Source organism: Pteropus vampyrus, unplaced genomic scaffold, assembly GCF_000151845.1.
Source record: "Pteropus vampyrus isolate Shadow unplaced genomic scaffold, Pvam_2.0 Scaffold20, whole genome shotgun sequence".
NCBI lineage: Eukaryota > Metazoa > Chordata > Mammalia > Chiroptera > Pteropodidae > Pteropus > Pteropus vampyrus.
Genome location: NW_011888801.1, coordinates 6,851,027 through 6,865,536, shown reverse-complemented (window position 1 = coordinate 6,865,536; position 14,510 = coordinate 6,851,027). Strand labels below are relative to the sequence as shown.

The following is a 14,510-nucleotide window of genomic DNA, read 5'->3' as shown; positions in this document are numbered from 1 at the left end:
ATCAAGCTCATTCCTGCCCCAGGCCCTTTGCAAATGCTTCTCTCCCTGCCTCCATGTGGCTGCCTCTTCACCAGAACTGAGGTTTCGGCCTACAAGTCATCAACTCAGAATGTCCTTCCCTCACCACCCTAACCAAGAAGCTTCCCCGTCCCTGCTCCACTGCTCAGCAGGCTAATACCACTTTTAGTTAAACACAAGCACCACAGGGCAAGGCTTTATTGTCTTTATCCAGTTTACTTTCTAGAACTTAGAAAAGGGCCTGGTCTACAGGCAGAAGCACACAATGCCGATGTCTCATTAAGGCATTTCTCGGACAAGGACGGGGGTAAACAGACACACATCTGGGCCAGAGCTCGAAACCTTCCTGAACCCCCAAGGCTGGGATAGGAGCCCCTCAGTCTGGTTTTCGATCACTTTGGCCTTCCCCATCAAGGCACTTCAGGGTCTATTTCATAATTTTCTTGTTGCTAGGACAGGACTCATCAACCCTGCCCATCCAGAGGCCCGGGGGGGCCTGACAAGTCAAGTGTGAGAAGAATCCTGATTTATTAAATGAAGGACTAAGCAAGGGGTGCGGCCACTCTTATCCACTCACCCAGAAGACGATGTTGTAACTGAAGAGGAGGTACTTGTACCAGCAGCTGACCTCAGCATTAGAGTATCTATAATAGTGCATCTTCTGAAAAGCAGGATCTGTGGAGAGACATGGGAGCGATGAGGTGGCAGGTTCATTTTCAAAACATCTCCCCAAAATCTGCTCCCCAAGGAAAGGGCAAAGGTAAAGTTCATACACAGACTCCAGAAATCTCCAAATTGTTTCTCTGTGTTTTTACTCATCCAGACACAGTTTTACCATCAATGTCAACTATAGCTTAGTCAAAAATCAGGTTAAGTCAATTTTCCAAAAGCAGCCAAAAGAATAAAAAAATTTGCAAAAGAATGGAAAATGGTAATTTTTAAAGTGACTCCTAAATATCAGGACTTCTGCTTGGAGCCTTCTCAAACATTTATCTCATCACCTCTCCATTGAGTACTGATTTTTCCACTTCATGATGGAGGAAAGAGTTCAGAAAGGTCATGTGACTTGCCCAAGGACAAGACAAAAATGACAGGGCCCAGGATCTGAACCAAGGACGGGGGATTCCATGGTCCACCTTCCTTCCACCTACCGCTGCCTGGGGCAAAACAGCCAGGAGTTGAGGGCCAAACCAAGAAATGGGGGCTTCCCACTGAGAGCCACGTTTGGAAGAAGACAGAAGTGCCAGGTTTGGACATAATTGACAGGTAAAGAAAAGCTAGAATTAAGACTCCATATTCGTTCATCTAAGATTTTCTGAGACAATCTTCCAAGCTCAGCCCTTACACAGGTGAGGAAGGCTGAGCACCGTGCCCTGGACAGAGATCCTGTGAGTCCAGCATTCACTCCACTCCTCCCTCCTCTTCCCCTCCTGCTTAACCTCGCCTACACCCCACCCCCACTCCACCTCTTAACATCCCACACCACCCAACGAGACCACTGTTTTGGCCTCCTGGGGCTGTAGTAAAGCTTCAGTTACAGAGCACTCTAAACCACATGGAGTGAAGGGTGGGGGTCACTCTTTTTTAACTGTGTCCATCTCCCAAAGTTTCTCACAGAATCCTACAAAAAGTTGGTGCTCTCGAAGGGGAATTTGAAGGTCTCGACCCACCTTTACTACTTTCCTTTTGGAAACCAGTGATAATCCAGGTGAGCCTCTAACCCCTCCACCATGTTCCCTGCAGCATGTCTCAAGCTGACCCACAGAGCAGGGTGAGATCTGTGGCTTACAAGGAATGTTTATCCCCAGCTCCATTTGCCTCCCACTTCTAAGGGTGAGAAGGACAAAACATAATAGGCCCCAAGGCGAAAACAAACAAGGCTACTCCAGCAGTGAGGAGACAACCCACAGTCACCGGTAAGAAACTAGCTTCTGCCCCCTCACCTCGCTGTGGAGTGGCTACTGCAAAATCCGTTCCTATGAGATGGCCTCAGTGGCCTAGCCTCTGGTGTGTAATGTTCTGAGAAGTGGTGCCAAGCAGGGACATGAAAATCATATCGCTCTGGAAATGGGTGCTATGACTGCTCAACCATCCTTCCCACCGAGCAGACTCAACAGGCACAGCTTGGATACCACCGTTCACTCGCCCCCTCCCTGCAAAAAAGATGGGAGAGTAGCCAACGCCCTGCTGGGAAAGCCAGTCCTGTCTGCCTCAAACACCAGCCAGGGAGGGGACAGGAACACAGCATCCCACCCCCAACTCTCCATTCCGCTATCAGAAGAGCACTTTCACAAAAGTCCTCTCCAAGAGTGAGTGTGAACACAATGCTGAAGGACACTACTGGACACAAGGACACACAGGAGGCCCGAGCACAGCCTAGGCCACAAGGGGGATGCAAACTGGTGAGCAGGAGCTCCCAGGCAGAGCCCTCTTCCTCCAGCAACACGATCTGACCCCAGGCAAGTCCCTGTCGTCTGAGAGCCTCAGCATCCTCAACTAAAACAGAACTGTTAGTGACCAATCCTTAATGTCATTAGTGTTGAGACCAGCTAGTAGCATCAGAATGACTGATTCTAAATACAGATTTCACGGCCCTATAACTCTAGAGGTTCTGATAAGTAGGTCTGGGTTGGGACCCAGAAACTACATTTTTAACAGATTCCCCAGGTAATTCTGATATGCCCAACAGACCAGGTATCAGCCTGGGCGCCGAGAGCTGCAGTCCCTGTGGGACTCTTTGCAAAGGTGGAAGGACCCTGTTAGCTGTCGTGGTGCGGTAGGGATGGCTCCTGGTAGGCAACTAACTAAAGGTAACCAATACTCACTCACCCATTGGTTTCGCAGATCACGAAGCCCAAAAGCACTGTTTTGTTTTCCTAGCTACAGATGACTAGATTCATGCATATGGGAGAAAAAAAAAAATTTTAACAAAAACTCAAGTAAGTTTATTGCAGAAAACAGCCAACTTGGCTAGAAATGCCCTATGAAGCAAGAAAATATTCTACATGGTAGAATATTTTGGCCTCCTGGTGCTGCTCCTTTTTATAGACAAGACAATCCTGTTCCTTGGAATGCCAAAGCACTCCCCACCGCTTCATGGTTCCTAGAGAAGCCTGGAAGGTGGGTGGCCATGCCCTCCCGGGAACTGGGCCCCAGGGAATGGGGAACTGGTCTGCTCAGGCATGGTACCCAAAATTCAGGAACCCTAGAGGCTACTCCTTGGACATCACTTAACCTAACCACAGTAGAGAGTTCTCCCAAATGCTTTGAAGTAGGAAACAAAGCCAGACTCCCTCCTTTCTCCAAAGGAGAAAACAAAGAAACCAACTAATTAGCATATGTCTGTAAGCTTCCCACAGTACTGGTGATCCCCGCCTACCCCCTGCCTGGACCTTTGGAAAATGATTACCCTGATGTGGCACAGGGACTATAAAGATCCGTGGTCTCCTTTAGCTCTTCAGTGAAGCATGGAGAACGTGGCAAGGCCACAGGGAGCTTTATGGGCACCCAGGTGGCAGCGGGACCAGCCAGTACTCTGCAGTGCAGATTCCCCACAGCGCACTCACTTCCACACCATCCACTTCCCGCTCTTCTAGAGGCTCCCCGGACCTCGCTCCACAGACATACAACCAACCAGGAAACAACTCTGCTTTCACAGACAGCAGAGTCCAAATCACACCCAGAGAATCTCCACAACCATGACATAAACTCCAGGTAACTTAGACACTAAGAACTATACTAGCCAGGTGCACTCCAGTGAACTAGAAAGAAACACCCTAATTATCAATGACACAAGGTACCAAGCTCATACATGTCCCCTTACACACTTGCCACACACGACTCAGAGCGCTGGCACAGGCAGTATGTGTTTTTGTTGGACCAGGATAACCCTACGAGGTCTAGGGTCAGGGATGTCCCAGTTACACTTATTTCCCCACTCCGACCCACAAAAGAAGAAACTGTTAAAGGGAAACGTCTTAGTCTTTCTTCACCTACTGTTGAGTCCTTCTCATGTGAAGAAAAGGCAATCAACCGACTAGTGACATCGGAGATCTACATCGCCCCACCCCACCCCGGCCCTGCCCCCCACTTAACCTAAGGAGCAGTGAAGAAAGACTGCCTGTTTTGCCGGCCTACGGGGAGAAAGAAGCAGGTCTTGAACCGCAGTGTCACCAGAAGATCCTGGACTCCACATAGGCACAAACCAGAATTTAAACTGAAGGAGGTAATGGGGAGATTTTTTTTTGGACCCCAAACTAAGCTGCATCTTCCAACACAGGGCTCAATGTTGAGCCCCTGAGATCTGGCTTAGTGGCCGGAGAATCTCAATGAAGGAAAAAAGGCTGATGATACTTCTGAGCCACCACCCTGAGGTGTTAGCTGCATTTACAAAGAACCCCAAGAAGGCGATAAAAGCAGTGGTGCTTTTATCTAGAATCCAGATCTAACCCAAAATTCAGCCAGAATGACTCCAAAGTGACAGTGGTCCCTGACATCCCACTTATTTGCTAAACCAAGTTACATCAGAAGAACTTAGCTCTCTACAAACTAATGTATTTAACACTTAGACCATTTACCTTAAAATATACACAGTCTTAGTTTCCTAAAAGAATATGGATAAATTTTGCCCAAATACTAATCACCACTGCCAACAGAAAAAGATCTCCAAAAGCTATTTTGTGTTTTTTTGCATAGGAAACAATTATCAGAAAAATGTAATTCCAAGTCTTCAAACTATTTCAACAGAATAAAGCATTTGCATGGCAAATAGGAGGCATGTGTTTGTCAAAAATCAACTTTTCAAAACAAAGAATTATTTAAAAGTTGAGATAGCTGGTTAGCAACCTGAGAGGAACTAAATAAGCCAGAATCAATCTAAATATTAAAGGATGCATGCAGGCACGCACCCAAAAGAACAGGGTATTTCAGGACTATGTTAATCTCCTTTGCTTTCAAGCCAACAGGAAAAAAACAATCCACAGTACAAAAATATCAATATAAAACAGATAAAAAGTTTTAAAATTCCCATAAAATTAAGAGTAACATTAAAATAAAAAAGGAAACAAATGATGTTATCTACAGCAATTATGACAAAGGGTGAATATCTACAACATACAAAAATTCTGGACATTATACTGAAATGGAAAGACAATATAATTAATGGAAAATATTCACCTTCGCTAGAAATGAAACTTAAAGACAATCCAGAGATATTATTTTACACTTTTAATTTAATAAAATAACCACCACTGGTATTGGGTAGCAATACGGTTACAGACATTCTAACATCTCTTCCCCCAAAAGAGTTGTCATACCCCTAATCCAATAAACTCATAACTAAGAATTTGTCTTAAGAAAATAAACCAAGAGAAGAAAAAGAACATGCATTAAGTATGAAATGTGAACACCATGGTTTGCCATTATGGAACAATTTATAAGCATGTGGTTAAAGGCCAAAATGGAACATGAAAGTATGAAAATAGTTGCATCGGGTAGAGGATTTACAAGTGATTTTCTAAAAAGGTTTCCATTGTCACACTTACCGTTACCACCTTTGTATTATCAATGCAAACTGAAGCCATTGCTGGAGTTGGGGTGGCATGCCTGCTTGGACACTAGGCCCCCAAGGTGATGGCCTCAGCAGTCTGTAAACGGGGCTTGTCTACTTTGGGATTATATTAACCTGTAAGATGCTTTCCTCCTCCTCTTCCCCTTTTTAATTACAAAAGGAGCACAGGCTGAACGGTAAAATATTTAAACAATTCACAATTGTGAAAAGTGAACTGGCAATGAGAAAGCACTAAACAACGGCTTTCAAATTTTGACCACGGCTCACAGTAAGAAACACATTCGACAAAATCGATCCAGTGCATATACTTGCATGCACAACTAAAATAAGTTTTGTGAAACAATACTTCTCCTATCATGTGGCATGCATTCCAGACTTGCTATTTTTTCCTTTGCAAAATTATCCCCGCACATAATCCGAGAATCAACTATTACAAAAGCTGCGCTGAGAAAAACAGCAGCTCCTCGGCCAGACCTTCCCTTTCCCAGGGATACTTTCAACGTCTCACTGATCTTGACATTGTTAAAGAGAAAACCACAAACCCGATATGGCATCATCACTCATGCTAGGAGCCCATGACACCAAACTGAGACTTAACATCTGATCTAAGTGCAGTTTTATCTCTCTCAGAAACATAATTTTAATCGACTAGTATGGAATTTTCTGGTCAAGCACCAGTAGATAATCTGTCACATGGGCCCTTCTCAATACCCACCTCCCACGGAAAGAAGAGGTCACCTGCTTGAAGAAAAACCTTCTCCTTTTATCCCCCAAAGAAAAGATGTGTCCAAGCCCAAAAATACTCCTTTTTTACCTTTTCTTTTTGGTTGTCCATGGTTTATTGAAAATATAACAGTACAGTAGAAAGATTCAAACAGCTCAGTGTAGTGTTTTGAAATTCATCTTAACTGTAGGCCGGATACCTGCAGTTTGGACAGACTGCCAAAGTCCAAAAGCTTCGGCATTTCTTTAGTGTCGGGATCAACTTCAATGATCTAGGACTCAGATCTCAGGAACATAATTATCTTCCTTTCTCTGTTCTTCCTGCAGCTTAATGGAGACACCTCTCATGAAGTCTTTCTGAATCCACTTCCTCTGAATCCGCTTCATCAGATGTGTGACATAGACCTCTACCTTGTTACGGAGCTCCTTGCTGGGAACGGTGGTTTCCTCCTGGCTCACCCGCTTGCTGCTGTGGAAGTCACTGCCCAGACCCGTGTGCTTCTCGATGAGGACCCAGGCCACCTTCTTCACAGTCTCCTTGCAAACTAGGTCCATTTTGGCAGGTCCTTGGTGAAAGAGGCTAATCCTTTCTTTTCTCAATAGCCCCTGCCCCACCCTTCTTTCTTTAAAAACCTTACATTTTGCACAACCCCTCAAAGTGCCCTTCTAGTTCCTAGACGGGATGCTGGCTGATTCATGATTTGTTTAATAAGGCCAATTAGATCTTCAAATTTATTCAGTTGAATTTTGTTTTCTAACATTGTTTACATCCCAAATATCTCTTAGAAATTTTTCAGTTTTAGTTATTACCTATCCGCTTCCCACCCTGGAAGACAAAGATATAATAACTCTCTTTATACATCTACAAACCACCTCTACCCCCAAACCACCACCTCACACTTCTTTCCCAAATCTCTACTCCAATTATAGTTAAACTATAGCATTGGCTGGAGTAATTTTCAGAGTTTACATTACTATGACCATGTGAGCTATCACAGTGAGCCATATAAACCATGATTACTTTTCTTTTCCTACACAACTTTTTGTTCTCTGGAGTTAATAATTCTCTTATTTTTCTGTTTGCTTAATTTTCTATGATTTCTATCAATATTTAACTCCAAATTCAATAAATCCACTCACATCTGATGTTGTATTTCTGCTTCTTCCAGAAGAAATCTCTCCTGAAGTCTTCTGTGCTGCTTCCATCTGAACTAGAGCACAGAATTCCCCTTACCTCATTTGGGATACAGCCTATGAGAGATCCAGTCTTTGCTCACCTGTGTGGAGAAATCCTTCAGTGCAAAAGGCAAGTTTTCCAGATCCTGTATGTCTGAAAATATCTTTATTCTACCTTATTCATACCTGAATAAAAGTCTGGCTGTATAGAGAATTCCAGGTTGGGAAACAATTACACTGAGAATGATGAAACTACTGCTCTGTTAACATTCTCTCTATTCCAGTGTATTGAGAAGCCCCCAGACCACTCAGATTCCTGATCTTTGTATCTGACCTGTTATCTTTCTCTCTGTAAATTTGCAGGTTCATCCCTTTCTCCCCAGCATACTGAAGAATGAGAGTACTAGTCTAGGTCTATCTTCAACCACCTGGTCCAACAATTGATAAACCTTTCTAATATGGAAACCAACATCCTTCTCTTCTAGGAAATTTTCTTGATGATTTTCCCACTTGTAATTTTTTCTCTGTTCTCTTTCTGCAACTCCTTCCTATTAACGGGTATGGGAATCCGGACTGTTCCTTACATTTTCTTACCTCTTCTGCTCTATTATCCATCTCTTCATCTTCTTTATTTTCTGGAAGACTCTTTCACCTTTATCTTCTAATAATTCTATTGATAGCTTTGCTCTGACCTTATTTTTTTAACTTTTAGTACTTTTTTGTTTTCAAAATTGTTTTATAGTATCCTATTCTTACTTTCATAGATATGATATTTCTCTTATCTCTAGGAAAATGTCTATTTGTTTTCAAGATGTTCTTCTCTCTAAATAGAATGTTTAATGTTGCTTTTTTTTTCCAATTTATTTTGCTTCCCTTCATGTTAGGCACTTTTTTCAGGTGTTAGGAATCCTCCATAATCCTCATGCTCAAGTAATCCTCATGACTAAGAGTAAACTGAATGCCTAAGAACTATCTGGAAGAGTTGAGTCCTTAGGCAGGTGAGTTTCTGTGTAGGGTGATCTTGCTGAGCCATCTGCTGGGAGATCCTCATTTTCAACATCTTTAGTTATTTCCTCTTAGGCCAGTCAGGTTCCCCAGTGAGATCTCTTTTAATCTCCTGCCTAGAAGGGGAGGGGCTGGCTGTTAGTGTTCTAGAAACCAAGTGGGGGTAGAAGGCTGGAGAGTGGAGATGATCTCCATATGAACCTCCAAGAGTACCTGAAGTTTTTCCTTCTGCAGAATGAATCTCCAGCGTCCAGGGAGAGGGGAGAGGCAGTCACCACCCATCATGGAGGAAGGAAAGGGATCTAAGTATCTAACACATCAACTGCTTTCAAACAGTTCTTATATTTAGCTACCTCCAATGCTCCTTTGATCTTCGCCCCCCCCCCCCAATTAATAAAATGGTGATACCAACACCTACATTTTAAACTGGGTCACTCATCCATCTATTCCTGGCTTGTAAATGTTTTCTTGCTGTTCTCTCCTCTCCTCTTCTCCCTGTTCTTGTACATTGATTCCTTTTTTAAAATTCCCTTTGATTGATTTCTTTTTAAAAATTCCCTTTATCTTAACTTTTGTGGAGTTTTAGGATAAAGTAAAATTAGGTGCCTCCACTCAATCCACCATTTTTACCCAGACCTCTAAAAAGTCTTCAAAATATTTTAATTGCCATCTTTTTTATCGAGCAAAAAAAAAAAAAAGAGAGGTATAATTTATAACCATATAAAAGAAAGGGAAAAAAGACTGCAGATATAATTAAGGTGACGAATCAACTGACCTTAAAATAGGAAAATTATCTAAACTGGTCCAATGTAATTATGTGAACCCTTAAAAGCAGAGCTTTCTCCCAGCTGAGAGCAGTAGTAAGAGAGATTCCAAGAATGAGAAGAATACAATGCATTGTTTCAGGATCTGAGATATAGGACTCATATGCAAGAACCAGAAAGAGGCTTCAGGAGTTAATGGTAGTCTGGCTGACAATAAGGAAACAGGACCTCAGCCCTACAACAGCAAGAAACTAGATTCTGCCAACAACCTGAGTGAACTCGGAAGTGGACTCTTCTTCCCTAGAGCCTCCAGAAAGAAATGCAGCCCTGCTGATCTCTTGTGAGACTCTAGCAGAGAATCCAGTTGAAATATGCTATACCTGGACAACACTATCACCCACATCCCAAGCTAGAAACCAAGTTATCCTGCTGCCTCCTCTCTCCCTCATACTCCAGTCAGCCATTCACCAAGATTCATCCTTCTCACTTGGCATTCGAGGCTCCAAAATTAACACCTGACCTGGTCACAGACCCATCCCAAGGAAGGGCAGCCATACTGCCAAGGAAGCTAGGGGTTCTGCTGCACCTCCATAGAGTACACCATAGGCCCTGAACATTCCTACCATCATAGAAAGGAGTCCTCAGAGCCCACTGGGTGCTGGGAACATTCAGACAGGGCAAAGGAAAAGGTGAGAGGGCCCAAAGGGAGAAGTCTAGGAGGCGACAGATGAATGCATGTGGGGGGAATAGGTTCCAGTAAGAAAGAGGATCACAAAGGCAGGCCAGAACAGGCTGCCTCCCTGTCCATAGGAATCCTACATGGAGGAAAGGTGTCTCTCAGCCCCAAAGCACTGGCACCCTCAGAGAGGGAAAGGAGGGGCTCAAATCCATGAGCTCCCCACTCAGTTCTGACTCATCACTCTGAGAGTAAGAAGTATCTATGTCCTACTCTAACCCATAGCCTTAGGGCCCAAATCCCTATACCCAAGCTTTGCCAGAAACAATGGAAATTGGAACAGGGGCAGTAATCACTCATAGGGATCCAGAAGTTTAACACTTACCACAGGAAGATACTACAAGGCCACTCAGGGGTTAGAGTGATGGGGCAAGGGAGGTTCCCAAAGTTCTAAGACCCTCAGTCCCTTGACTGCTAGCCCTGAGATGACCTTCATGTGGAGGTCTAAGAAAGCCTAGGCCATGAGTTATGAGCCCCACCAGGCTCTCCGACAGGCATGGGGTTCTAGGTGCTTGGCTTCCTGTATGATACTCTGAACTAGCAAACAGCTTTATGAGTTTCCACCAGCAAAAAAACCACAACCCCAAACCTGCTAAGTTTAAGGAGCACCAAGGGGCCTCTTTGTTAATATGGTGAGGAGACATTTGTCTATCTCAGTACTGCCATCGGGAAAGAAGGAGGAATGGATGTGGGTCAGAGGAGGAAAGCGAGGAGGCGATGTCTCAGTGAGAGAAATGCTGGGCCTGGAATGGAGGTCACCTAATCCAGTGATTTTCAAACTTACTATTTTTATTACTTTTTAAGCTATAGGAGTCTTTGTTAAAAAAAAAACTCTGACCCAAAAACCCAGCATGAAAGTGGCCAGGTCACTTGTCAGTTCAGGTGGCTGGGAGGAAAGGGGAGGTTCTGTGAGGTACACACTTGAAAAAGATAGGCCTGGTCGGGCTGATCCCGAATTCCACAGAACATCAGAATCACTCAAGAAGCTTTTTCCAAAATGCTCATGAGACTTCAATGGGACTGTGACAGACCTGGAAATTCACATTTTTAAGAGCTGTCCTTCAAAGCAGTCAGTCTAAAGAAACCCCCACTGGCCAAGTCTGAAACAGTCGAGCATCAAAATAAACAATAATAGTAATGGATTTTAACTCTAAATAAGAATCCATGAGTCCATTCTAAGATATAAATAAATGGATAAACAAATGGGAGAGAAGGGAAACTTCTTTACAGCATTATACCAAATGATAAATGTAGAAGGAATTAATCGAATTAAATCATCACCATTCAGCAACCATAACAGAAATAAATGATTCCATTAAAAATAATCGATGGGTTCTGTCTTAGTCTGTTCTGGCTGCTGTAACAAAATACTACAGAATGGCTAGCTTATAAAGAACAGAAATTTATTTCTCACAGTTCTGGAGGCTGGGAAGTCCAAAATCAAGGCACCAACATGGTCAGGTGAGGGCCTTCTTCCTGGTTCAAAGCTGGTATCTTTTTACCATGTCCTCACATCCTCACATCCTCACATGGTAGAAGGGGCAAGAGAGCTCTGTGGGGTCTCCTAAAAGGGCACTAATCCTAGTCATAATGGCTCCACTCCCATGACTTAAGTACCTACTAAGGGCCCCACTTCCTAATACCATCAAATTGAGTATTAGGATTTCAATACTAAATGAATGGGGGAGGGGGTCACAAAACATTCACACCATAACAGGTTCTAAAGCTAGTTGATGAAAGCCTGATGAGAAATGACATAGTCACATGGTCTCAAAGTCTTTCCTTATAAGACACTTAGTAATTACAAAGAGTACAATAGCAACTCAGCAGGGGAGAAACAAGCAGATATCACCTTAACCAAGTGTGATCACTGTCATCATCAACCATTATGAATCAAGCCAACATCAGTCCCTCCCGAGGGGATGCACTGAGGACACCTCGCTTCTGTGGTATTCCTGATGAAAATGTATAACCTGAATCTAATCATGAGGAAAGATCCAAGAAACCCAAATTAAGGGAGATTCTACGAAATGACTGAACTCAAGTCAAAATGTAGTTTGCGGTCATTTTTCTTAAAAAAAAAAAAAAAAATGGAGGGAGTGGTCAGATAAAACATTTAAGCAATGAACAAGCCTAGGGCTCAAACACAGATCTTGAGAATGATTCATCAAGCAGCTCATTCAACTGCATTGGCAGCATCAGGGCAGCATCAGGATGGTACTGGCTCACCCAGGTGAGGCAGGGCTAGGTCACCCACAGCTGCTGGCCCCAACTTCTCAAAAGCTAAGCAAAAGGAGGCCCAGCATTCCTGGCTTCATAGCTGCTTTCCTTCTGCTGTTGAAGGGGAAGCTGCCAGTTCATGGAAGGATGGAAAGCTCAGCCTGCCACAGTGCACAGTGCACAGTGCCCTTATTATCATGGCAGGCCTGTTTCTGAAAACCTAAGTCCACGAGAAATGTCTACACCCAAAAGCCAGCTGCACACAAAATGTGGAGAATCTGGACCCAGTTTATAGTGACATCTCCAACGTGGACAAGAACCCTGGAGGCCAACGTGCCCTAAACTCCAAGCCTCAGGAGGATTGGACTGGGTCCTCCTCTATCCACTCTGGAATTATCAACTAAAGACCTGAGGGCTAAGGGCTCCCTAGACTGGCAGGACTGAAGACAATCTGCACAGCAATCCATCAGGACACAAACTTTCTCTGCTAGTCCCTCAGGGTGAAAAAGCTTTTGTTGTGAGAGACAAACACCTCAGGACTTGTTTCTGCATGTTCAGGCACCCACTGAGTATGAGGCACCAAGCATAAGGCTGTAGAGACCAAGAAGTCAGAGTGAGACCCATGTGTGACTCAGGGCACACTTCCCTCTACTAACTGGGGAGTCAGGAAGGTGCTGGAGGGCAGGACTGGGCACCAGAAGGAAGGAGGAGGTGGGAAACTGGTCAGGAAAATGCTGCACAGAGCAGATGGTTTAAAAGTGAACTAGATGAGTATTCCAGATGTAGACACTCACCAGTTTGGGAGGAACGGCTGTGCTCTGAGATACGGAAACCACACTGCAAACTGGCATGGCCACAGCCAACAAGACTCTCCATTGCGGACTATCAACAGAGCCCTAGTATGTCCCCATTTCTGTAGGTGGTACCAAGACACAACTAAAATGGCTGCCCTTGCAGGGTTGAAATGGTTGAGGTGGGAGTGGCTCCTGAACACCACAGATGTTCCGAGTGATGAGTAGGGCTGCTCCTGGGGAGAAATAAATTCTGCTCCAATAACTAGGTCTTCAGCAGCCGTTAAGGGAGTTACTCCAGTCTAGTGCAAGGATTTGACCTGCATATCTAATGAAGATCTAAAATGTGCTCTCTGTAGGAGTTGCCCTACCCCCGCCCTCCTCTCCCCCTACACAAAGAAACTACAAGAAAATTTAGAATTATACACATTTACTCCTTTTCTTCGATTTTTTTTTCATGCCTGAAAGGTATAAAGATTGTGGTTGTAGGATGTTAAAAACTTTTGTATCCAAAATTGCAATCTGCTACAATATACTGTTTGAAGACAAACAACCCACTCATTTCACTCCAAGGATAGCATTGGGAGCACCCTCTAACACAGCTGGGGCACAGCCTGCCTCCTGGCCTCCACTGAGCAATGCAAACAGCCTAGGGAAAAGGATTCACAGAGCTAATAAAACTTCCCAAACAAGCTATGAAAAGGGAAGCCTGCTGGAGGGGAAAAAAAAATGCACTGAAAACATCAAAAGAAAAGAAATGAGGGGTTGAGGAAGGAACAGATTTTTTAAAAATGCAAATCAGTGGTGGGAAACTTAAAAAATCAATGGCTGAGCAGAATCCGGCATCAGCTGAAGATCCATATAGTTCAGTCCCAGAAAAGGGGGCAGGAAGGGGTAAGGTGGCCAGCAGCTGAGCAGGGGAACCCAGGGTTCTCTAGCCCACCAGCACTGTCTCCCCCAGGCCTAGAGGTGCAGGTTCTTCCCCACCAGCCCCCACCTACTTCCATCAGAATACAGGGCGTGGGCAAGTGATCCTAGCAAAATCAAGAGAGGCATCTCAAACTTTTCTCCACTACAAAAGTACTACAAAAAAATAAACTTACAGTCCCCCTTCTGGACTATTTCTTTGAACTTCAGTATATACCAAAACATCTTTATGTAGAATGCTTTTTTCCTACAAAAAGCAAGCAATTGTGAATCTGTCATCCAGCTGGAAAGGACTGGGCGGGGCAAGTGGCAGCAGATGGCCAGGAGAGGCTCTGCAAGCCCTTTCACAAAGGAGGGCTCCAATTACCCCTCTGCTCTGTGCCCCAAAGATGACCTCGCCAGCAGGCTCGGAGGAGGTGCCTGCGGCTGCCAGCAAAGACAGCTTTCCCAGTCCCCAGACCCACCCGAGACACCCGAGACACCCCCAGTGCCCAAGGACACCTGCATCCCAGAGGGCCCCGGGGCCAGGCCTGCCAGACCTGGTTAAGGTTGAGGAAACTCAGGAAGAGAAGAGGGTGAAG

The 14,510-nt window shown here is 44.4% G+C and overlaps 1 protein-coding gene and 1 pseudogene across 1 annotated transcript in view; both read right to left on the bottom strand.

Moving 5' to 3' along the window:
* TSPAN14 (tetraspanin 14) overlaps positions 1 to 14,510 on the bottom strand; it is a 46,948-nt gene that overhangs the window by 27,868 nt on the left and 4,570 nt on the right. The window contains exon 3 of the mRNA XM_023527993.1: positions 596 to 693. Within this exon, the coding sequence (XP_023383761.1) occupies positions 596 to 693 (98 nt within the window). The remainder of the gene's footprint in view (positions 1 to 595; positions 694 to 14,510) is intronic.
* On the bottom strand, positions 5,602 to 14,504 carry LOC111736519 (annotated as a pseudogene).